Here is a 26,653-nt window from a genome sequence, read left to right on the forward strand (position 1 = left end):
AAAAAATGTTTTCATACTGGGAAATCTGAGTCAACTATGTCACTCTCTATAGGCCTGATTTTATTTTCACAAATCAGTGATTGTGCTGTATAGTTTTTCCTCTTTTTTCCTCTTTTATTTAGTTATCTGACATAAAACAAAAATATTATTCTGACATTTAGAGCAGACAACAGATGTATGATACAAATGACGTACCGAATGCGAATGTCTGATATTGAATGTCAATAGAAAATAAAATAATTTAAAAAAGAAATAAGTTTGGTATAAGGGTGTAATTTATACTAAATGCTTTATAAACAGGAAAAACAAATTTATGATTAAAATATTTGGGTCACACTGACTCTAGGACAACAGGATGGTGAATAAAGGCTTACTATGACTATATTGCTACCTAAGCTGACACCAAAACTCTTCATTACTGACTCTAAAAATAGCTATCTTATTTGTTTTTTTGGCAAAACAATTTCTCAACCAGCCCTGAATAACTTAATGTAGATATTCCTGAATACTTCCAGCTTTTAGAAATCTCTCTGTATGGAAATCACAGAACAAAAACCCATACCGACTGGACCATAATCAAAGGACTGATGTGAAAGCAGCACACAGGCTCAACTGAGCACACAGGAAGCAGATTTATGGCAAAAGGGAGGGGGGAAAAAAAAAAAAAAAAAGAAAAAGATTAAGCACAGCGGGGTGCCTCATTCCTGCGCTTGAAGAAGACAGTGTGTATATGCTTGCGTATTAGAGAGCTGTGGGTGGGAGTGACTCATCCAAACGGCTCAGGGACTGACTGAGAAAGGAAGTGAGGTCACATGCGAAAGGATTATGGAGGAAGACCACTCACTCGTAGCAGCTCCCCCGATGAGGGTCTGTCCTGAGGAATTTTCAGTAGGCAGTAGTCGACAAAGCTCCGGAAAGGGTCAGACCTGAGTAAAGAGGGGAGAGAGGTCACTTATCCTCCCTTTGAAACATAAAACCGCATTATTTAAGTAGGGATAGTCAGGGCAAATATAATAAACAAATAAACTGCCACTGTTTACATGATGAGTAATTACGTCTTTGTTTACCATATCAATCAATTAAAGCAGATCATCTCTATGTAATCTCTTAATGTGGATTTATAAGTGAACCATATACAGATTATGTAAATATCTGGAGCAATAAAAATATAGGCCAATGGAGCTGTGGAACACTGTGCCACTGACTGATCTAAAAATATGCTTGTGATAACACTAAATATCACACAGTTTGCTTTGCTGTATGTGTCGTCAAGATAATGTAATGATGTTTATAAAGCCTGTAGTAAATATAGGCACATTATGGGTCATTGTAGGGTCAGTATTTAAAAAAAAAACAGCCTCTCATCTGTGCATCTATTTGAACCAGCCGCAAGCCGTGCAATTAATGTTCCCAATGAAAAGCCCAGCTTCATACATAAGTACACCCTCTTATGGGTTATACACTGCGGTCTTGTGTTTGTGTAATGCATGACTATGAAGCTGATGTCTTTACTAGTCTCATCTGGCAGGATACCGCTAACACCTCAGGGCCATTGGAGCTCCTCCAAAAATACCACAACCTCTGAGCCGCCCCAAAAACAATCACTCGCTTAAGTACAATGCTACAAACCAGAGCTAATTTTACAACAGATGTTCTCCGCAAAAACTGTTTGGCTGAAAATGTTCTCATTTCAGATAAGTTGCACTTTGTCAGCACACACATTTTCAGGTCTAAGGTGTAAAAATGAACAACGTCATCTAATTGAGAGATTGGGTGGAAGACACAGAAAGGCCACTGATGCCTTCAGGCAAACCGAAAACAGGCAGAGAGCCACATTCAGCTGCTTGTCTTGTTCATGCGCAACATATTACAAGAGGTACACACCTGTGATTGCATGCTTCACACACCTCACTAAAAGGCCTATATTTTACTAAAGCAAAGATAGTGTAAAATGAGTACAAAAAAGTAAAGAGAAGAAGAGAAGTGGCCTTTTTCCTTTTTCTTATGCCAATTTAGTTCATCTAGCTTGATTACTAAAAATCTGTCTTCTTTTATGCAGTGCCCAACTTTAAGTAGAGTACTGAATCATAAAGGGAAATTGTGTCTTGTATAATATTGTGGTTTCATTGAATTATGTGGGTCAATATACACGGCGTCCCAAAAAATTTGACATCATTTCATCACCTAATAATTTGTTTAAAATCTGTTTGCTATTTTTGCTCAAAAAAGTGTAGGCCTAATCATTTTTATTGCTCTGCTTTCAGGAAAAGACATGTCGTTTACTGCAACAGAAAAGGCGTTCTGTGATTTGAAGTACGCCAAACTCAGTCAAATGTGAATGTGCAACGTGAATTTGTTAGAAAATTTCATAAACAAGCGCCAACAGGAAAGCAGATTTGGACATGGCATAAGAAGTTTCAAGAAGAAGGCCGTTTGTGTCAGAAAAAAGGATCTGGGTTAGGGTTAGGGTCACATGCAGCGCACACATTGAACATTTGCAATAACTTTGGAACCAGAATTTTTCGTTTGAAATTTGAAGAATAAAGCATTTTATATCCAAAATCAATCCTTTTAAGTATCATTTCTCTTGACCATGTAGTCACTCCGATATGGACATCTCAAATGATGAAAATTTTTTGGCACACCCTGTCTAATTGAGAGACTTTTAAAGTCCATGGGATATATCTTGCATACATCTTTATCAAAAGTTAAAAAAAAAAAAAATGTTTTTTATGTTCATTATGATCATGTCTTTAAAAATTCCATAATTATTTAATTACGGACACAATCACTAATTAATAAATAATTAATAAATGACTACTACTAAAATATCAACAAAAATAACCATCCAAATTTAACAACAACCACCTTTTAATTAGCTGAACAATAATAAAATGAGCTTATTCAAAAATTGTTTTGATTGTTTTCTTTTTATTAAGTTGAGATAATCATGACAGATATTTCTTTTTTGGCAATATATCAAATTTTATATGGAAAATAACAAATTGTATCTGTGTCTGAGAAATCACTTTCATCTAAGTGACCTATTACAAAAACACCTCTGAAGGAAGTGTGTTAATTCCAAATCACATGACCTGCTCCTCATGATGTCATTTCCTTCTGAAGAAAACACTGGCAAGACTGCAACGTATGTTCTTTCTCCTCTTTCTTAGTTATTTAATATAAAGTAGTGTGTGTATTTATCACACTCTTATGTCAACAGTGTTACTACAATATCTGTATAAATGACTTTCAATTTCAATTTCACTCAATTGTATGTATGATATTTAGAAGAATCTTTCTGTATAAATGCCACGTGGTGTTATGGATATGTTGATTTTAGGCCTGAAAACAGCAAAAATATCAAGCATACCTGTCAACTATGTTACCCTGTAAGGGTAACTCAGAAACTCCTTCAATTATATATTGACCCATGTGTTGGCTAACATGATGATTACTTTACATATGCTTAAGATGAATTTAACATAACCACTACCTGTGCAAGCATACCTTCATAATTACACCTTTATGAAAAGATGGAAATGTCACATCTCATTATGACATTCACAGTAAGCTTAAACGCAGCTGAATTAAATTTAAGGTACTATTTTCCTGACACTGTGGAGTGAGATGGTGTTGCACAGAGTTACGAGCAAAGAGCTGTTAAAAAGCTGCTGGCCTGAATTAAATGAAAGTTTTTTTAATGTCTGGGAGAACAGTCTCAAGAGAATCCATTAGCATCTACAATATAAGCTTTGAGCCTGTGAGCAGCAAAAAATAGAGTATGAGGAAGGTTTTTTCCACACATGATGTTTCTACGTCTGTGTATAAACACTCATTAATGAAGCAAACAGTGAAAAAAGAAGCAGAAAAAGTACTCCAAAAGTCGGAGCAGTATTCAAATAAGAAGCATGTTCTGATTTTGAGAGAAACTGAAACATGCCTCTCAGCTAAGAAAGGTGCTGGGTGTGTATTTACACAGTAGTTCAACAGTAGAAGTTACCCAGGTAATTACATAATGGACTTAAGTGTGACCTTGCACAAGGCCTGCTGCTAGGATCACAGGTCATGCAGATTAATGCAGTGGTGTCTTACCCTGGCTGAGATTAGATTGTACTGGACTTTCATGTTCACAGCTGACTGAGTTTTAGGATCTGAAGTTTCATTTTTACATTGTTTGAAGAAAATATTTCCTTTGTTTTGAGGTATTCTATGGTGTAAGTGCGGCTACATATTAGAATGTATTCACAGTTACATTCACACACCTGCCACACTGCAAAAATCTAAATCTTACTAAGTGTATTTTTCTCATTTCTAGTCAAAATATCTCATCACACTTAAAATAAGACATAATCACCTAAAGAGTAACTTTTCAGTGAGATTTAATAACTTATCTTGAAAATCTTATTTCAAAAAATCTTACCAAGATAACTTTCACATGTTCCATTAGCAGATTTTTTTTGCTTAATTCAAGATTTTTTTTCTTAATTCAAGCAAAAAAATCTGCCAATGGAACAAGTGAAAATTATCTGGGTAAGATTTCTTGAAATAAGATTTTCAAGATCTATTATCTAAAAATAAGTTCTTAGAGCTCACTGAAAAGTTACTCTTTAGGTGATTTTGTCTTATTTTAAGTGTGATGAGATATTTTGACTAGAAATGAGAAAAATACACTTGGTAAGATGTTGATTTTTGCAGTGTATGCTGATCAATGTGTCATTTCATAGTGCATTCCTGTTGGTTGTTGAGGAGACTTAAGCTGAAGCAGTCACACCGAGAGATGGTCAAACTAAATTACTGACACTGCCTTTTCTTCTTTTTTTTGTCGTGACCAAAAACTTTCTCATATATTGTCTCCAGAAGGCCAAAATCTCACTGAGTTTAAAGAAAAAAAGATGACATTTGATAATGGTGTCTTCCACTTACCACTCATTTGACTGCAGTGTAGGAGAGTCGTTCTGGGCAATGTGATATAAGGCACTCATGGCGTTCATGTTGAACAAGGGCGGTTTACGCTCCGCTAAAAAAGGAGAAGAGAAGAGAAGAGAAGAGAAGAGAAGGGAAGGGAAGGGAAGTGAAGAGAAATGGAGGGAAGAGAAGAGAGGAGAAGAGGAGAGGAGAGGAGAGGAGAGGAGAGGAGAGGAGAGGAGAGAAGAGAAGAGAAGAGAAGAGAAGAGAAGAGAAGAGAAGAGAAGAGAAGAGAAGAGAGAAGAGAAGAGAGAGGAGAAGAGAGGAGGAGGAGAGGAGAGGAGGGAGAGGGAGAAGAGAAAGAGAGAAAAAAGGACAGAAGAGAAGAGAAGAGAAAAGGAGAGAAGAGAAGAGAAGAGAGAAGAAGAGAAGAGAAGACAAGAGAAGACAAGAGAGGAGGAGAGGAGAGGAGAAGAGAGGAGAGGAGAGAAGAGAAAAGGACAGAAGAGAAGAGAAGAGAAAAGGAGAGAAGAGAAGAGAAGAGAAGAGAAGAGAGAAGGAGAGAAGAGAAGAGAAAAGGAGAGAAGAGAAGAGAAGAGAAAAGAAGAGAAAAGAAGAGAAAAGGACAGAAGAGAAGAGAAGAGAAAAGGAGAGAAGAGAAGAGAAGAGAGAAGGAGAGAAGGAGAGAAGGGAAGAGAAGAGAAGAGGAGAGGAGAAGAGGAGAGAAGAGAAGAGAAGAGAAAAGAAGAGAAAAGGAGAGAAGAGAAGAGAAATAAATGGACAAAGTTTCGTTTTGGTGTCACGACTGAATGAGGCATTAGGATGCATGGTTGTTCGTCCCTCAGATTTCGAACTGCTCCTTTAAATGCTTTATCAGCAGGGCAGATCAGAACTCACCCAATTCAATACAGGTGATCCCCAGGGACCAGATATCCACTTTCCCTTCATACTGTCCCTCGTCCATGGCTAGGATCACTTCTGGGGCCATCCTGAGGACAGAGACAGAGAGACACAAATGCAAATGCAACACCCTCAGAGTTTATTAAGCATGGGGGGGGGGGGGGGTCCATGAAAACGTTCTAATCTGCTAAGCCTCTCAGAGCTTTTAAAGACTCTGGTATGCTGTGATAGCGGCTCAGTTTTTGGAAAATGTGCGTGCCTCTGTAAATGTGGGATGAGGCGAGTGTGAGTGAATTTAACGTGAGTGAGAGAAAACGCTGCTGGCTTTTGGCATCAGCAGTCCATCGATAGTCCTGCCGTTACTGGATATGATGAACTTCACTCAATACCAATGTTGTCTGGGGATTTTTATTGGGGAAAACAAACTGAGCACAACACAGTAGCCTGTATAAAAACAAATGACAAAGACTGGCTGTCCTGCTAGAATGACTTGACAAACAAAGACTGGTCTGTGTGTCCACAAAAGCCCCCATTGTTAATGACACCGGCCATTTACCTTTCTGTCAAGAGATCGGCAATATAAAGCAAACTCTACCACCACAAAAAGAAACCAAATGTTTCTACAAGAAGCCAACTGTGTGGGAAAACGTACTATCCTCACCAAAGGAAAAAATAAATAATCACGGCTTGTGTTGTGGTGTACTGACCAGTAAGGTGTTCCCACAAAGGAATTGGCAGGTGAGGCAATGGAGGCGGAGCCAAAGTCAGCGAGTTTGACCTGGCCGAGCTCAGTCAGCAGGATGTTACCAGCTTTTATGTCTCTGCAGAAGGAAGATAGAAAAAAGACAAGACATGAACATAGTATATAAAACTCCAACACTTACTTACATATGCTGCAGAGCTGATAGTGATGAAAATGAAATTATTATATACCAATATTGTTATAAAACAACGCTGCATCTTTTGTCACCTATAAGTCGAATACTAGTTTCCCCGAACTTTAACCCTATAATGCCAAACGTATCATATTTGACACATGAGTTTTGAAGCCCTCTACATGATCATTGTGATTTTTTTTCTTGAAAAACCTGATGTATACAATTAGATACATGCAATACACAGATAATCCACCAGGGGGGAGGAATTCATTCACCAGAGGCCTTTCCAGTGACACTACAAGATTATCATTAATGAGGAAGGATCAATTTGTTAGACATGTTTGTGTTATATTATGTTTTTGTTTGTTCAAAAATAATCATATTTGAGCATTGAGACCCGATGTATCAAATATGATGCAAACTTGAAACTCACACATGGAAATTGATATTTGTTGTTGTTCAGAAGGACCAATAAAGGCTCCAGTTTCAAAGACCTGGAATTTTCTGTTAATGATTTAATGGTTCAGGCTTTACAGGGTTAAATGAGTGATATTTTGCTTTTTTAAATGGAATTATGCATTTTAAAACATTTCCCTGTGGTCTACATAAACTGTAAATGCTATGCTTGGGTCTGAATTCTTCACTAATTTAACTCTACAGGCCTATCTATAACAATATTTCTGAGTAATGACACCAGAAAGGTCGTTTTGAGTGCTGGCCCTTTAAATGCAAATGACCCCACCCCCTCCAGGTTGTTGACTGTGCTGCTCTGTCCTGTTCAGCCACAAGTGTTCATTAATACAACCAACAACTGAACATTTTAGGTAAATCGTATTGAAGTTTGGACATATTTTCAGTATGGACTACAACCGCTGCTGCTGATAAACATTAATGGCGTACTCAGAGAAATGTTCGTCGGAAGTCTTGACATTATATGTGCAAATGTTGTGATGTAACTAGTTATAAAAACGTAACAAATTAAGAAGAAATTAAAACGGTTGTAGAAATCCACTCAATTTTTGCCAGAATAAATATAAAGATAGCTTTGCAGCACCTGGAGGGTTCAAATTCAAACTTTATGAACTATTAGGGTCCAAATACATAAATAAATGAACCTAAGACTAATAAAAGTGGGTTTAGCAAAATATGACCCCTTTAAAGCCCTGTTATAACTCAATACAGATGTATTTCCATACATTACATATTAATTAATAATATACTAAAATAATAGCTTTTTTAATGTCTCTTAATCTGTGTGATAGCATACGAAGGGATTAAAGAGGATTGTGTTCTGGTGTTAGATTCCCATCATGTTTCTGTGCTGTAAAAGTTAATGTTGTGGACACTTGTGAGACAGAAGGGTTGTTGCTAAGAGCCATGAAGCACACATCCAGACCTGGGGTTTTACAACTTAATTAGTATAAACTGCAATAAAGGGAGAACATGCAGGTCTCTCATCTCATCAGTTTGTGAAAGTTAGTATATGTTCCAGCTGGGAAATGTCTGGAATAAGGAAACTCACCTGTGAATCATATTATGGGAATGTAGGTAAGCCAGTCCTAGCAAGGCACCGTGGGTAATGGCAGCAATTTCCACCTCTTGGAGTGGTTTCTTGTGAACTTGGGGGAAAACAGAAGCCAAGTGAGTTAAATGAATCTGAACTAGATATTAAAGTCAGAGTAATAAAATATAACTAGTCAACAAAAATACCTCTGTAACATACTGAGGTTCTCTATATGGTGCTTTTTTTTTTTTTGAAGCCTGGTAAGTCTTCATAAACTTATAAAAAATGGACCCAATATGTCTACCTCAGACACAAATGTAGATTATCAGGGGTCATAAGGGCTGCTACGAACCCTGTGGACTGTTGCAGTAACACGGACTCTGTACTATGATAAACAGGCACCGAAAAACTACACCTGAAAAAAAAAAAAAAAAAAAAAATCCCAACAGCAGAGGTCCTTAAAAACAGGTCAGGGTCAACTGTCATGGCTGTGAATGTACGTCAGTGATGAGTGCACATATAGGTGCTTAAAATAACACATTAGGTTCAGGTCTGGGATACTTTGAGGAGGACAAAGTCCAGGGTGTCCAAGCTTGTAAAAATGTAAATGTTGGGCTGTACTTAATCAACAGTAAATATTACAGATACTGTCTCACACATAATATACTGTATGTATACAATGCTGGGGTTTTTCTTTTATTTGGGAGAGATTAAAATTTTAATATGCAAAATAAAAATTAAAAAAACACCACAGGAAGCGACCACAGTTTTAACAGATTTTATGCAATGAATGCTGTAATGTGTAAATTTAGTGAAATCTCATAAACTGACTTGTTTATATTTAGCGACAAGGTGAAGGAAAAGGTAAATTAACCCTTTCATGCATAGTGGTCACTACAGTGGACAGTTACTCTACAGCTTTAATCTTGTATATTCATGGGTTTTGTTGTTTTAGTTCCATATCAACCAACACAGTGGACACTTATGCATCATCTCATAAACTGCAATTCATACTGTTATTGTAACTTTGCTGTTCTTGGTTGGTTCTTGAGTGGAAATTAATTGTTAATATTTATTTTTTGCATATTATCTCCATGAAGTGAGTGCTAACTAGTATTAGAATATGTTAAAATGTGAGAAAACATCAGATTAGTTGCATTAAACATGGTTTCATTTCACTGTTTTCATATCACTTTATGATATTGGGTTTTAAATACATGTTTCTTTGCTTCAACAATAAAATTCATGGTGTAGCTGAGTGACATTTTTGTAACTCCATGAAAAACAGGTTGATTTAAAAAAAAAAAAAAAAAAAATTCAATCACACTGGGGTTTTTTTCATGCCTAAAGAGGAATAAAAACACTCAGGAAAAAAAATCTTGATTAAGGTTCTCATAATTCATGCATGAAAGGGTTAAGTTAAAAATGAGAAGACTTCAAAAATAGTTATCTGAACCTACAAACATATTATTGGTGTCTTTAAACCTTAGTTTTGTTGAATAGAGATAATTTGGAATGGCACTGTTTAAACTAAAAATAGTAAGGTGAAGTAAAAAAAAAAAAAAAAAAATTACAATAATCTACACCAAACTTATATTTTTTGAGTAGGGAATTACTTACATTTTCAGGAAAATGTATTTTGAAATGAGAAAAAAATTGTGAGAAAAAAAAAAAAAAAAAGAGTTTTATGAGTGACAAAGTTTTGCGTTGTCATTCTGGGTTCATTTTATAAACTCTCATAAATAAACTACATTTATTCCAAACACATTGATATTTGACTATCATATTATTTATATCATATTCTGAGCACACAGTGTTTAAAATTAACAAATGCATATATCTATGCAAAATACATGTGAATATAATGTTAACATTATTTGTATGTTGTAAATTTTGTAAAAAAAAAAAAAAAAAAAAAGTATATGATATTGATAATTTAAATAAAAAAGGTTGAATTTGATATTTACTTTTGTTGTTCATCTGTGACGCTGCCATTTTTCAAAACTCTTGCTACGTATGCAAAAATATATTTTTTCCTCTAACCAATTATTAGGTTGTAAAATAGAAGGTTTAAGGTATACACTGAATACATTTTAGGATGAAAATGTCAGAGGAACTTCACTTTTGAGAACTTTGTAATTCTTGCAAAAAATAGACATTAATTTTTTTTGTCCATCTGTGACGCAGTACTTTTTGATATTTTTCATTTAAAAGTATTTTAAGCTAAATTTTGCCCTTTGAGTATGTTTAAGATGGCATTTAGACCTTTCCAGTTATGTGTAATATTGTCTTAAACTTGTCTGGTTCAAAAATAATGAATCAAAATGTAATGAGCTGTCCATCTGTGACACCCTTGACCTCGCACAGTAGTCCTGAAAACAAGGAATAAGTCACTGAAATACAGTAGTTTTTGACCGAATACAGATGTGACTGTATGTCAGAAATGCTTTTCTCCTGTACAATAGTCTGGTTAATGTGAAAGACAAAAACCATGAATAGATCAATAAAATGTGTTTTGCAATAGTAAACGTGTTTGTACATCAAACATTACCAAACACACTTACCCTCTAGTAAATCTGATGCGGAGCCCAGACAGTACTCCATCACCAACTGGAAAATAATACATATATAGATAAGTAACCACTAATTTACACGGTGTGTGTTCTGTTGCACCATGCTAAATGTGTCAGATCGTTCATGTAAACTTCATAGGTTATTTTTATTACAGATGGATGTATGATGCTTGCAAAAAAAAAAAACAGATACAGATACATCCTGAAAAACGAGCAGCAGTTAAAAACAAAACAAAACAAAACAGGAAGGCGTTAGATGAAATGAAGAAAAAGAGGAAATGGGGATGAGAATTAGGATGAGAAGAAGTAGATAAACTAACACAAGTGAACGACCAGTACAGACAGAGTGGATCCACTCACCCAGGCAGTGTTGTCTTTCAAGTAGCAGCCTTTGTACTCAATTGTGTTTGGGTGTCGTAGCTGTCCCAAAAACTTGACCTCCTTAATGATGTCCTGCCACTTCTGTCAGAAACACATTCAAACACAGAACAGTTCGACTCTGCAGGTGGAATCACACGGAACATTCAAGGCTATCGCTCTGTTACGCTTACCGCATGCTTACTAGCATCTGGTGGTGGCTAATTTATTTCCCTTAGTTTCACATTATTTGATGCTTTTTTCTTCGAGGCAAGTCACGACCACAAATAAAACATCTCATAAGATATTGTCCAGCTGTGTGTGACACAGCAGTGGGAATGACCTAAAGCAACTGTTGCATTCAGAGCTCAAGCTCTTACTGTTATGAGCGCTGTTTTAAAGCATGAAAAATAGATGCTACTCTGATGGACCCAACCTTTTTTTGTGTCTAACTCCAGCTATAGTCAGTTCTGATAAAAAAAGGTCTGACTCTGTGCGTGTGTCTTTCTTACTTCGGTTGTCTGCTTGCCATTATAGGACATCTTCTTGATGGCCACCACCTCATTGGAATAGGAGTTTCGTGCCTGAAGGAAAAAAGAGAGAAAACAGATGTTACATTTTTTGTGGGGCTGTATGAAGGGATAAGATACCCAAAAGTCTTCTTTGTGTATGGATATATAAGGATTTGAGATCACATTCAGTTTTCTGGTTTTAGGACATTTTACTTAAAGCAGCATATGACAGCAAAGAAATGGGGAAGAAACACTATGAAAACTAGTAGCTACCTCAGATCAGCTGAAACACTCAGTTTATTTAAACCCAGGTTAAAGACCCACCTGTTCTCAGCTGCATTTGAATAGAGTTTTTATTCATCAGTTCAGATCTGCACTGTTCTTTTTAAGCTGCTTGTCTGTGTTATCTGTTTTATCTATTTATCTGATTTGTTTGTTTTTGTTTTTCTCATGCCTATACTTTTTATTGCGTCCATGCTGTAATGCTTTTAACGTTTTATGTAAAGCACTTTGAATTGTCTTGTACATAAAATGTGCAATATAAATAAACCTGCCTTGCCTTGTCTAGCTAATATTGCCTTTTGCATTTCTGTAATTTTCTACTTTAGGTCTTTGATGCAAGATTCCTCTTCAAAGAGTCGGACAAACGTGTAATTTGATGTTTCTGTGTGATTTTTTTCTTTAAGATTACATTTTAGCCATGATAGCAGTGCATCTTATATTGTTTGATATTGTCCATCCACTTAAAGCAGCATATGACGTTCGTTATCAATTTTTCATCAAATCTGTAAAACCCTAGTCATAATTTAACCCTTTCATGCATAGTGGTCACTACAGTGGATATCTATTCTACAGCTGTTCTCTTATATATTCATGGATTTTGTTGTTTTAGTTCCATATCAGTCAACACAGTGGATGCTTATGCACCATCCCATATACTGCAATTCATTGTTCTTGATAAACCTGATCTGCAGTAACTTGCTTGAGTGTAAATCAATTGCTTGTTATTGTTATTATACTGTAATTAACAGTTTTTTGTTTTTTTTGTTTTTTTACAAAAATTTGTTTGGTTTTTTTTGCATATTATCTCCATGAAGTGAGTAGTGAGTAGTATTAGACTATGTTAAAATGTGAGAAAATGTCAGATTAGCTGCATTAAAAAAAATTTATTTCATAGTTTTCACACAGCATTATCACTAAATATGTTTCTTTGCTTCAAAAATTAAATGCATGGTGTCCAGTTGAGTGGATATTTTTGCATCTCAAATAGGTTCATAAAAAAAATTCAATTGCATTGTTTTTTTTAATGCCTAGAGGAATTAAAACACTGAGGAAAAAAAATCTTGAGTAAGGCTCTCATAATTCATGCATGAAAGGGTTAAGTATCATGAATCCATTAGTCTTTCTATGATTACACACCTGAATTACTTCCCTCGCGGTGAACAACTTCGAAGTGTACTCCATCGCAAGCAGTCCGTTTGTTTACATACCAAACCAAAACCAAACCATCACTCAGGCCTTTTCAGAATTCCACACAGCCACCACAGCAAGAAGCAATGAAGCTGATTCTGTGTTTGTTGCTGTTGTGGCCATACTGTGGCTGCGTGGAATTCCTCATTCCCACAATGCACTTCGCGACAAAATTTCCGAAAAGACTCGAGTGACATATCGGTTTGGTATGTAAACAAACGGGCTGCTTATGATGGAGTACACTTCGAAGTTGTTCACCATGAGGGAAGTGATTCAGGTGCATAATCACGGAAATACTTACAGATTTGTGATACTTAGGCTATGACTTGGGTTTTACAGATCTGATGAAAAACTGGTGATGAACATAATACGCTGTTTTAAGTGGATGGAGAATATCAAACAATATAAAACACATTGGTATCATGGCTAAAATGTTATCTTAAAGAAAAAAATCAGGCAGAAAAATCAAATTACACGTTTGTCTGACTCTTTGAAGAGGAATCTTGCATCAAAGAACTAAATTAGAAAATTACAAAAATGCAAAAGGCAACATTAGCAACTAGTTTTCATAGTATTTCTTCCCATTTCTTTGCTGTAATTTAAATAGCTATAGAAAGATCTTGGTCCCTGATTAAGTGGTGTAACTCCCTGTGGTTTCCATTAAACATGCTAAATGCTGACTCACCGTGAAAGGAAGAAAAAAAAAAAAATTAAGAGGTCACAAATGAACAGGTATAAGCAAAGCATGTATTACTTTAAGAGAATGCAAAATTACAAGAAGTAACAAAAACACAGCAGGGAGCACATTCTGTGAATTGAAAAGGACCGGACTGATCTTTATGTAATTCATTTGAAAGTGAATTGGACACAAACCATCATGCAACCCATGTTAAAAGCATTAGATCCAATGGTGATATATTCTCAAGTTCATACTAACTGCCTGATCAAAGCACTTGATTTATCTAGAGGAAGCCTGGAGGTACAGCAAGTGATGATGTGTGGTTAGTTTGTAGCTGCTGTAAGCATCTGCATATCTACAGACCCATATTAAACCCATGGTGTTAACCTCAGAGGCATTTGGCCTTTGGGACAGCCATGCTAAAGCTCAGCCTAAGCCCTTATCTCACATTCATCCCACTTACAAATGAACGGGAATTTCATGGAGAGATTCAAATGGAATTACAGTAACAGCAGGCTACAAAGTATTCCCATTTGACTTAATTTTTTTAGATTCATTTGATCCAAATGATTGCCTGTCAGTACATGCAAAATAGTCATTCCCTCTGGTGTAGTGTACAGATAGATCTGTATAGAGATGTGAAAAAAAATATCATGTTACACTGAAATATTAAAATGCATTCAGGCTAATTGTCATTGCAAGAAAAGGATGTATCAATAATTACAAGAGGGTAATCCATTCAGCGTTCACTATAGTGATGTGTGTTCAAAGCCTGGGTAATGGGCCTACATCCTCAGCAGGGGAAATTCCCTCTGTTCTCTTTTATAATGACGTTCTTACTTAGTCTTTACATGCATTAAGAATGAATGCACATCCATGTCTTTGTCTACGCAAGTAATAACCAGAAGCATATGCATGCAATTATGTTGTACTCTACACACACACACACATCCCCCCCATCCACACGATCAACCTGCAGCTTCAATTATTATACAGAATTAGCACTACAGACATTTACCTCTTTAATGTTAGATGTACAACCTATCACAGAATTGCAAAACACTGAGCTTTTTTGCCTGGGGCAACGGAAGGCTCTCTGGTTAGTATTGTTGCATCTATGCAAAAGAGACCCCAGTTGAAAGGAGTATGCATGTTCTACCCATGTATCAATGAATTCCCAATGAATTTCAGGGTTTCCTCCAGCAGCAACTTGTATGACTCCAAGAACTTGATGATCTCTCTCCGCATTGCTCTGATTAGGATGCCTTAAGCAAATTGAAAGATATGTATGACCCTACATAGGAAGTACAGTTAAACAGTATGCTTTAGATAGGTCTAATCTGACAGGGATTCATCCTTTAAGCAAATGTATTTTTACAGTTATATACATATATCTGGAATCACAAAAGAAAAGAAAAAAAATAAAATAAAAAATCAACATTTCCAAAAGCTGCTTGGGTTAACAGCTACAGCTAGCAGTTTAGCCGTTGTAATGCGGACAGTGGAAGTGTGTCAGTGAGCGTGGGGCTGGCATCAGGGCAGGATTTAGCTGCACAGTGGAGCCTGGTAGCCAGACGGACAGGGGCAACCAGGGCTATTAGGGGTGTTTCAGAGCTACACATGTGTGTGTGAGCGTGCTTGTGTGTGTAAATAACATGGGATAGAAAAAGAGGGGGAAAGTAAAGCCCTGCTAGCCAAGAAAATCCTGCCCCACTATTGACTACTTCTTGTTTTTCTGAAGTGAAAGAACAGCTGTCTGAGGAGGGGAGGATGGAGGCTTATCACCACCACCACCACCACCCCCAGCCCCAGCCCTGCATCTGGAGGAGATGGGAGGAGAGGACACAAGGAGAGGAAACGAGGAGAGAGCGGAGAGATGCTGCATGCTTTCATCCCTTCACCCACTCCCCACCTAACAGCATTAGAATCAAAGACTTGATGAGTAATTAGTGATGATGAGATTAATAAGAAAGGCTACAGAGAAAGTGCTGAGAGGAATCTGGATCCACTTAATGTCATTCAATGAGCCATAATATAGTAGGATACACTCTACAGCATGTGTACAAATCACTGAATAGATACACGAACAAGTGGAATAAGTAGATAATAAACAAACAAAAGCCATATTCATGAGTTAATAACGATCATATATTAAAGGGCTACCTTCCTTAAATGTAATATGACTGCTTATGGAATGAGTCCTTGGGTTCACGTACTGTTAACTATCTAAACATTATGCAAATTAAATGAGCTGCCACTAAACCGAATCTCCACAACCTTCATAAAAAAAAACAAAACTAGAAATATGATTTATTGGAATACAAAAACATTTTTACCCTGCATTTTAATTTGAAATGTCCTCATATTACAGCCTTGAAAACAGTTTCAAGGCCACCTTTTATTTCATACAATCCAACTAGAAATGTCTTGGAGAACCAAGTTGGGAACAACAGTAGACATTTGTGTAGCTGTTCAATGACATTTTGAATAAGGGTTTTCAATCCTGTTCAAAAGTCTTTCAAGGAATTTTAAGAACCTTCACGGTCCATGAAAGTCAGGAAACACACACACGCGCACGCACACACACACACACACACACACACACACACACACAAAAGAGAAAGGGCACTTACAAAGTAGACAGCTCCAAAGCTGCCATGTCCGATCTCATGCAAGTCACAGAAAACATCTTCGGGATCATCTTTGAAGAAGAGGTCGGCCAGCTCAGGGTCCTTCGGCACTCCTTTCCGTGTGGATGACGGCATTATGGGCTGGACATGGGCTAGGCAGCAGGGACCACGCTTACATACACACTACTGCTACTGCCACCACCACATGTCCATGATGGGCTCGGCATTGGCCAGCTAGTCCTGAAGAACAAAATAAAAAGCCATAAGGTCAGTACATTTTCAATTTAGGGGATTAACCCATAAAGACCCAGAGCTACTTTTGAGGCAGTTCCCAAATGAAGTTTTCTCTCTATTTAATCTTTCTTAAGTGATTTACCATCATTTAGTATAATATTATCCTCTGTATTTTGCATTTTTTTAAGTGCATATCAGGGTGACTAATTGCATTTATGAATAGCTACAGTGCAAAGTAGTTAAGGTGAATACTGTTTACTCACACTTACACAGAGCATAAATGCATGTTTAACCATTTGTATATGTGTGCTTTGTGAACAGTTGATAGATGATAACAAAGGACAGAAAAAAGACAAAAAGTCATATGATGACAGCTAGCCGTCTAGTCCTATTGCTCATCCATGTCACAGTCACACTTGCTCACGTAAACACACGCACACACAACACACTTGACAGCTGAAGCTGAGTCACTGATGCATCATTTCCACACATGCACACCCAGTGTAACAGTTGCCCAAGTGCGTGCAAACGCATACACTTTAGGCTGTGTTTTGTATCACAAGGCTGCAGCCAGGCCATGAAGCGTGTACATATCCTGGACACCCTGCTCCAGTTAGCTTTGCTGCACACTCACACACATGCACACAGCATCTCTCTTTGCATTTTCCTCTCTCTCTTTCTCCGTCTACCATGAAATATGTGTGCACATCGGCCAGATGCATCAAGCAAATCTGGCTCCAAAGGCCAGCCCCACAGAGCGGGCTGACATATAGGCAGAGGCAGCAAGACACACAAGCACCCAGGCCAAGACACTAAGCATCAGCATCATCCTAATCCCCTGCTCTTAAAGGGATCTAAGCCATCACACCCTCTCCAAAAATATCAGTCTTAAAGGAAAAGTCCTGTGCCCCTGGTCCCATGGCACCAGATGCATAAAGAGGGCAGCCTCCAGGCTTTGATAGTGTTAATTTTGGTATTCTAAGGCTGCACTGAGTCATTGAGAAAATTAAATAATGACACTACTTGCAATATTTAAGGGTTTTGGGGCAATCACAATACAATATTTAGATTTGTTGATAAATATTTGCACAACACATTTATATTTGAGGAAACTAAGTCAGTGTAGTTACATTTAAACACTTAAAAAAATAAACTGTGGTCCTTCATGTCAGGTCCTTCTAACAGGTTCAGTCCTCATGTGCTGCAGGCCTATGTGAAGAAATGCAGAAATCTGTCACTTTATAAAGTCAAATGGAAGACATAGGTCAGAGGTCTGCAACCTATGGCTCCTGGGCCAAAGGTGGCTCTTAAGTCTCTCTTTATGGTTCCCTGTGGCTTTGTCAAAAAACATAGGGAATATGTTGAAATTAACTGAATGAATCAATATTTTTTTAACATTGTTGTAGGCCTAAATCTCTTCTAACATTGTCCATCTTCAAAAATGTGCATACACTTTGGTTGAGAAACTTGAGATAATGACAACTTTTTTTTTTAATCATATCAACTAAGGTGTATATCAATGCTACAGTTCTTTCTTTTTTTTTGTTTTTGCCAAATTCAATAAGACACCCTTGTTTTTCATTTGTTCAGTTTGTCTGTTTCAATGTAAGGCTATTAACATGAAAATGGAGGTTTTTATCCAACAATGTTACATTTAAAACAGCAAAAATCTTGAATGTTGTCTTTATTATAGTCGTATCATCTCATAAATGCGCCAAACTTTCCATTATTTTAATGGAAAAGCAAAGTTAAAATAACAAACTAATCACAAATGGGCTACTGTTGAACAGCCTCCTCATGGTAAGACATAGATGAGTGTAGATATTTTTTTCATGGCTCCAGACAGATTTCTTTCTTCTTTTTTGCATCCAAAATGGCTGTTTAGATTGTAAAGCTTGCCGACCCCTGATTTAGGTGAACAGTGACTTTATCGTTTTAGAAAACAGTTACTGCTGAGGCCTGTTGACAGCGGATAAGAGGCGTTGAGGTTTCAGTGCCAATATCTTCTCATCAACTGAAAGCAGTGTTTTGGAGACATCCACAAAGATGCATGTGGTTCCTCACGTGGCTTTCCAAGGGAACTTTTATATACAGTAAATATCTAACCAGGCCCACATGCCACCATCAAAGCTGTTATACCAAATAACATCTCAGCACTGGGAATGTCAGCGACTTGAACTGTAACCCATCCAAAGTCACGTTCATGGCATTAAACTTTGATTTGTCTTCTGGAAAATGTTTTTTTTGGAAATAACTGCAAGTTGTCACAACAAGCCCAGTTTCAGTTTACCTGCTTACATCAAGTAACATAATCACATTTTCAGGCATGCCTGCTCATGGCCTTAAGCAATCCCTTGTTGATGTGTTTCTGAGAAGCATGAAATGTTCAACTGAGACCTCCACGGCTGTGACAGAGGTGTGACAAATGATGAATGAACTGAGTGCAGAATAGTAAATTAGCTGTATACAAGCCGCATGCTGCAGATTATTGTAGAAACATACTATTTGTGGATGGTGCGCCAAATTCAGATGAGTCCAAGATGCTTTAGCTTCTATGCTTTTTTTCCATTTTATACTCTTAAAGGTGGAGTAGAAGATCCTGGAAAAATGGTTCAAGCATGCTACATTTTGAAAATGCACAATTCAAAAGTCCAAACCCCTTTTTCTCGAAGCCACGCCTCCAGAGTACCGGAACGTGCAATGCTTGTTCCGGTACTGTACAAGTGCTTCCAGCCTCTGAGAGCACGCAATTCATGCACGAAGAGGGGTTTGCACAGAGGAAGGAGGGGGGAGGGACAAATGACAGTTGAGTTTGATAGACATATCACCAGTCAATCATGTCGATGGGCCGGTTAAAATGATTGGATGGTGTTTTTTCAGCCCGGTCCGTTCCACAGGTTACTACAATTTTTTTAAACTTTTGGGTTAGAATATTTAATTAATTGGTTGCAATCGAGGTGTGAAGGGGATTTTAAGCAATATAGTAAAAAATGCTTCAGGAAAAAATCTCCTACCCCACCTTTAATATCTTACTGGTTTCTCAAACATCATATCCGAGGACATCTGAGACTTTTCAGTAATGGTAGCTGCAAATTATTCTCCTGGACTTTGATGTTTTACTGGTGTCACACTGACCTAGTAAAATAATACTAGTAATGGTGAAAATATAGTAGATTACAAAAATGTCTCCTCATCCACTATGAAAATAATTGTCTTCACTTGTTAAGTGAGTGTGTTTTTGCTCATATCTACGGGTTTTTTTGCCTGATTTTTTTCTGTGTATTCAATCCACTTAACTACAATATGAACCTGTGTGTGTCCATATTCATTAGCTAATCGGTGTGTGTCTCTGTATTACATCAGCCAGGTCTGTCTTTCATCTCTCAAGCTTGAGCTCCTAAGATATTGAAATGAGGTCTGACACAACCTCCAATCCCCCTCCCCATCAAAAAACATACCATAGCACATGCATACATAGGCCGAAGAATTAGCATACAACTTGTAGTATGACTGTGTTCTCTAGAGGAACAGAGTTAATAGAATAATAGAATAAGAATAAGAACTCCATAAAATAATAAACAAGAAGCAGTAGTGGAAGGAAATACAGTGATTTAGAAAAGCAGAAACAGATTTTGACCTACTGAGAAGTCAGCGAGCATCTTTTTGCTTCATGTGCTTCGAAAGATCAATTGCCGGTGATAGAGAATCGGCAGATGAGCAGACGAGATAAAAATGGACGAGCTGAGCGCTGAAGTCGTGATCAGTATAAAGACACTGCACACCTTTCACCCGCTTTTTCCCTCCTTGTTTTGTACGATGAGTCAAGTGATGCAATGTGGCAACAACAGGTTGTAAGGGGGATGGGGCCACTGTGGATGGTGACTGTGTGCTTACTGTATTACTATGAATGGGATCGTACTGAGCGGGAGAGCTGATTAGGCAAATGGCTTAGACAGATTAAGCGCATAGTGAGTGTGAATTTTTTATTACATGTGCACTTCCACACAAAGCTGCACTGCGATGTACTTTGACTGTATGTAACTATTCACGTCTATATTTGAGTTCTTGTTCAGGCATTATACGCACACACTGGTGTATGTTAACAAATGAGATGAAGGGTGTGTTTGTATTAGGGATGCAAATTATCGATTAATTCATTTATCATTAGTTGGTTGACCTTATGGATCCATTAATGATTAATTGATAAGCGGCGATTTTCCTGAGAACCTGAATTTCTCTTTTGATAGGGTCTACAAGAATAAAAGCTAAATACTTATGGAGTAACTATTTAAAGTGCATTTAAATATTATAGTCTATATTAAAAATGGTTGATTACACAAATCTGATTGTGTGCGAGGTGATCAAAAAAAGTGTATGTGAATGGTTTGTATGGATGTTTTGTGTTATTGTAAAAATATACAGAGGAAAATGTCTGTTAGTAAAGCAAAGGAAGCAGATCTAGTTTGATTATTAGTTTGTAAAAAGGGGGTGGGAGTCAATAAGTTACACTTGTGGTATATGTCATATGGTTTTTTGTTATCTGATGATTCTATGTGCTCGAAATAAAACTACTACTACTACTACTATGTATTTGCCGCTGTGAACACAGTTTTCAACCAGAAATTTTCTAAAGATTTAAAATTAAAGACTAAAGCTATTTTAGGTGTAATCCCAGAAAGTTTAGAGGGAAATAACTGCAAATACCTCTTGTGAATTTTACAAACGGCAACCCTTAAATGCATCACTATTAAGTGGTTGAAACCTGAACCACCCACATATAACATTTAGATTAAGAAAGTGAGGTAACTCTATCAGATGGAGCAAATTACATATGTACTTAGAATTAAGGGAGAGATATTTACAAAGAGATGGAGTCCCATGATTAAGTTTTTAATGCAATAAGCATTCAAAAGTGTGTTTTCTGTTATTCATGTTTTGTTTGTGATTGGTTGTGGTCAATGTCTACTGCAGATATCCTTTTTTTTTTCATGTGTGCCAAATGGGGATGTTTGATTGGATATGTTGATGGATGTAAAATGTCTTGTATATTTGTATGAGCAAAACTAAATAAAAATCAAGTTAAAAAAAAACAAACAAACAAAAAAAAAACATGTCATATTCCTTAATGATTGATTTATTGTACCTTTGGGGATACAGTACAGGCAATGACATTTATGGAGTAGAACTAAATAAATTCTGCGGAGAAATTCAATAAAATAAATGGATCTGAAGAAGGGCAGTTTAGAGGAAATGGGCATTTCTGACTTTGCATCACGGACATGATGGAGCGAGATTTCAATGACAATTAATAATTTAACCGAGCAAATTCTTATCGACAATTAATTGATAGTCAATTAGTTGTTTACATCCCTACTTTGTATGTGTGTACAATAGCAGTAAGTAGTCTAAAACTGACTGAGAACCACCGTTGAAAATCAATACATTTGAATATCTTTTCTTCTAAACTTCACTCTTTCAAGGTTAAAAAAATATTAAGAGTGTTTAAGAGTAACCATAACAGACTAAATGAAAGATTTGGTACTTCAGCAGTTACATCTCATGCATTTGGACACATTCAATCATGCATGTGTTTGTAGGCTGAAGTTCAGCATGCACATAGAAGAAACACACAAGCTGAAACACACAAACAAACACATATAAACCCCTACTCCCAGCCCCCCCGTTGGTGTTGCTATGACTAATTGATGTACAAACATGTTGTTGCAGTCCGTCAGGCTTTATGCCATGTGTTGCAACAGAAATAGTTGCAGTAAATGGGACAATGTGCTGCCTTCTTTTGGCTGATAATATCCAAGTATTAAAGCGATGCACCGCCAAAACTGTTTAGAATTATAAGGCACATGATTAAAATGACATTTTTAATAGTAGTTGGAGGGAATTTCATTTGGAAAATTAAGTCTGTGGTGTAGAGATAGAGTCAGTCTGCACTGATAGGATATTTTACAAACTGTTGGCATTGGCAGAACTTTGCTTCAATAGTTGCCGATGGTTAATACTTGGTTTATCAACTGGAATTACTGATATTGAGGGAAAATAACCGCTCAAAAATTAAAACTGTATGAAGAATCCCCCAGATTTTTAACAGTTTAATGTTACACTAGTTTACCAGCTTTAGCATTTTTCTTGATGCCTGGTTTTTCAAATAGATATCAGTTTATTCGTGGGTTTAATTTATTCATTTCTTTGGCTGAAAAACTCATATTTAAGAAAAAAGAAAGGAGTACCATTTCATATTGTACACTGCTGTAAGTTTTAAGTTAAATACAAATGTAAAGACATAACGACGCATAAACACACAGCTCCACTAAGATGTGTTAGACAAAAACTATTTTACTTTACAGACGCTAAGTTATGAACTTAAAATGTGACATCGTCCCACTTTTCCTGCATTCTACAAAACGGTTAACTACACTTAACTCTGTTTCACCCCTGTCAGATTTTTAATTCATTGCCTTTGGTTCTCTTGGTGATTTCCTTCTTTTTTCCCCCCCAATGTATTTATATAAAAAAAGAGAAGCTCTGACAAAGAAGAAAAGCATATTAATCATAACATTCTCCTGGGATTGGCTGCATTCAATCTAAAGCCTTTAGAAGGTGCAAGTGAAGTGCATGTCTTTGAGGCTGTGAGTGTAAACTATACATGCATACAATATATGCATGTGAAAGTACAGTATGTGACTCTGTAGATGTGCTCACACTTTATATATTCATGTTCTGAGTGTGCGTTTGTAAAACTGTACATACACAGTATATGGTAGCATGCCAATATCCATATGTGTGTCAGTGTGTGCGTAGTACATGTTATATCCAGGGCTTTAGCAGCTTACTGGACCCCCTCCCGGCTTTAAGTAGGAACAGGAATTAGGCAGACTGTGGGAATTCTTACTGGGATTCAAATCAGCAGCTCTAATCAGTAACGGAAAAAAAAAGAAAAAAACTATAAATCCACCAAATTTGAGTTGAGATGGTATAAAGGCAGTGTGTGTGTGTGTGCGTGTGTGTGTGTGTGTGTGTGTGTGTGTGTGAGTGAGTGAGATGAAGAGAAATAAGAATTGCGTAATAATCCAGTTCCATGATCATGAAGTTACAAACAGCAGGCTAAGCTTTGTGTGTGCGCACATGACTAGATAAGAAACCTCAATCAAAATTATATATATATATATATATATATATATATATATATATATATATATATATATATATATATATATGTGTGTGTGTGTGTGTGTGTATATATATTTATATATATATATATATATATATATATATATATATATATATATATATATATATATATATATATATATATATATATAAATAAATCCCTGCACTTCAGTAATTGTGTCTAATAAAAACTTAAAAGGCCAGGGAGCAGCAGCTTCACATCTCACCAAAGTGCACGGACCCTGGGGAATACCGTGTGTGTGTGTGTGTGTGTGTGTATGTGTGTGTGTGTGTCTGTGACGTGTACATCCGTGTGTGCAAGCCTTCTGCTTGACATTAAATGGGTCAGACTCATTATGAATAATACAAGACCAATTTAAATGCACAAATCTGGGTTGTATGGTGATGACTAGCCAATTAAAAGGGGAATGAGATAAGGTAGTTTTATTAACAATGGAAAATCTTAGAGTGAAGTGAATAAAGTATGTCAGTTTGGTATCCATTCATGCAAACAAACACACACAATTAACCCAGTACAAGTGTCAGACATTCAGCTGGACGCTCACATATTTCAGTTGTGGATTACGTCCTGTCTGAAGCCCACATCATAATTACATCAACAATGCTAGGCAGCGGGGGAAATTAAATGCACTGTGAGACCCCTCTCATTCCCATGGATGTGATCCTGACCCTGTAATCCACATCCCTCTGACCCTGTAACACACCTCTGTACAGCTGTCAAATGATATCAAAGATGTGTGAAATACCTTCCCTTTAATGTTATAATATTATGCACAAAAATTCCTCTTAATTTGACTTGCAGAAAACATTAATGACCATATTTGGACAAAGAGGCGGAGTTGGGTAAGCATGATGGGTGATAGGTTGCAGCCCAAAACACATTTGGCAGATTATGATGCAAAGATAGATAGTGGAGGCATCTGACTGAAGTAACACTTGTTTTTCTCTGTCTAACTGTACAACAGTATGTGCTCTTCAAAGCACAGCCAAGCAAAAGACAGCTGCCAGTGGCATTATCTGAGTGACCAATGATTGATTAAAAACTCATTCTCTGTTGACTTCAAACTATTGTTCAATGTCACTTTAAATTCATACCAGTGCCTCGCAAAAGCACAGCATGAAAGAATGTCAGCAAGTTAACAGATGTGTCTGCCAGATGTGTTAATAGACAGACGGACAACAACATAACAATTATTCTGACAGACATTACGTCATCAATAACTGCGATTATTACTGCGAGTCATGATTTTAGTTAAATCTGTAAAAAACAAGCATGTTGGTTTATGTTTGGAGGATATGATTTATAAGGCCAGATTACGTTACTTCATTTATAATGGCTTGTTGTGACTAGAGCTGGTTATCGTTAAAAAATTTCAATACTAATGACAAAACCTTGGCTTCAATACTGGTTCCTACACCACACTTTTTTCCTATCAATCTTCCAAAAAAAACAAAAAAACAAAAAAGATATATTACATTACACATTACAGTCCAGATGTTCAGTTAATTTGAATAATGCCCTTAATAAATCTCACTTTTATATTTATGATCAAACATTTGTTTTGACCCTAGGCTACAAAAACCTATGTGCCAAATTTTTGTATTCTGTCAAAATGTTTGCAGTTTCATATAGTGGAGAAAGAGTCACTGATGGAAAGATGGACACACCTCATTAGATTCACAACAGTCCCATCTAAAAATATATTTAATACTGCTCAGATCCAACACTGAAATTTTTCAAAATCATACTACAAATAATTTTTCAATATATACAGCTAAAGTGTTATTCATATGAAGCCTTAAACTTTGTAGGTAAACTATATGATAACATGTTAATAGAATAATAAGAAGAATATGAAGAATACAAAGAAGAATACGAAGAATATGAATACGAAGAAGAATACGAACAAGATAAAGAATACAAAGAATATTAAGAATACGAATACAAAGAATATGAAGAAGAATATAAAGAAGAATATGAAGATAAAGAATATGAAGAACACAAATATGAAGAAGAATACGAAGAAGATAAAGAATATGAAGAATACGAAGACTATGAAGAATACAAAGAAAATGAATATGAAGAAGAATACGAAGAAAAATATGACTAAGAAGAAAAATACAAAGAAGAATATGAAGAATCTGAAGAAAAATACAAATACAAAGAAGAAGAATTTGAATACGAAGAAGAATACAAAGAAGACGAATACGAAGAAGGATACAAAGAAGACAAATATGAAGAGGAAGAAGAATACGAAGAGGAATACGAAGAAAAATACGAATACAAAGAAAAATACGAAGAATACGAAGAAAAATATGAATACGAAGAAAAATACAAAGAAGAAAACGAATACGAAGAAGGATACGAAGAAGAACACGAAGGAGAATACGAATACGAATACGAAGAACACAAATAAGATGAATACGAAGAAGATGAATATGAAGACGAAGAAGACAAAAAAGATGAAGTAGAAGAAGAATAGTTGTAGTGTGAAAAGTCTCTATAAAATCTTCTTAGAACAGTACAATTGTACAGCACAAGGCTTTTGCTGGTACACTGTTGGGCCAGTGGTGGACTGGAACAGAAGGGAAGTCCAGACATGCGGACTCAGCGTTCTTCATCTTACCCTGAGGGTCATTCTGGAACCAAAATTGTCCGCCTTTACCACACCCGATCCCCACAAGCTCTTTTTCCACTCAGGGTGTGACTAGGCAACACGATTTGCCCGAGGCTCAGAATGTACACTTCCACACATGCATGACTTTCCACTGAATCCACTGATCTGTGTACAGTGATGATGG

At 36.6% G+C, this 26,653-nt stretch overlaps 1 protein-coding gene across 3 annotated transcripts in view; it reads right to left on the reverse strand.

The window, feature by feature from the left end:
* The window catches only part of taok3a (TAO kinase 3a), a 104,877-nt gene that overhangs the window by 37,420 nt on the left and 40,804 nt on the right, over positions 1-26,653 (reverse strand). For all 3 annotated transcript variants that reach the window (XM_030142928.1, XM_030142929.1, XM_030142931.1), the window contains exons 3-11: positions 16,415-16,651; positions 11,633-11,704; positions 11,124-11,225; positions 10,755-10,800; positions 8,209-8,305; positions 6,516-6,629; positions 5,806-5,897; positions 4,927-5,020; positions 845-926 (exon numbers count right to left, since the gene is read on the reverse strand). In XM_030142928.1, coding sequence (XP_029998788.1) covers positions 845-926; positions 4,927-5,020; positions 5,806-5,897; positions 6,516-6,629; positions 8,209-8,305; positions 10,755-10,800; positions 11,124-11,225; positions 11,633-11,704; positions 16,415-16,546 — 831 coding nt within the window. In that variant the 5' untranslated portion in view covers positions 16,547-16,651. The remainder of the gene's footprint in view (positions 1-844; positions 927-4,926; positions 5,021-5,805; positions 5,898-6,515; positions 6,630-8,208; positions 8,306-10,754; positions 10,801-11,123; positions 11,226-11,632; positions 11,705-16,414; positions 16,652-26,653) is intronic.

This window comes from Sphaeramia orbicularis, chromosome 9, assembly GCF_902148855.1.
Source record: "Sphaeramia orbicularis chromosome 9, fSphaOr1.1, whole genome shotgun sequence".
In the NCBI taxonomy this organism is placed as follows: Eukaryota; Metazoa; Chordata; class Actinopteri; order Kurtiformes; family Apogonidae; genus Sphaeramia; species Sphaeramia orbicularis.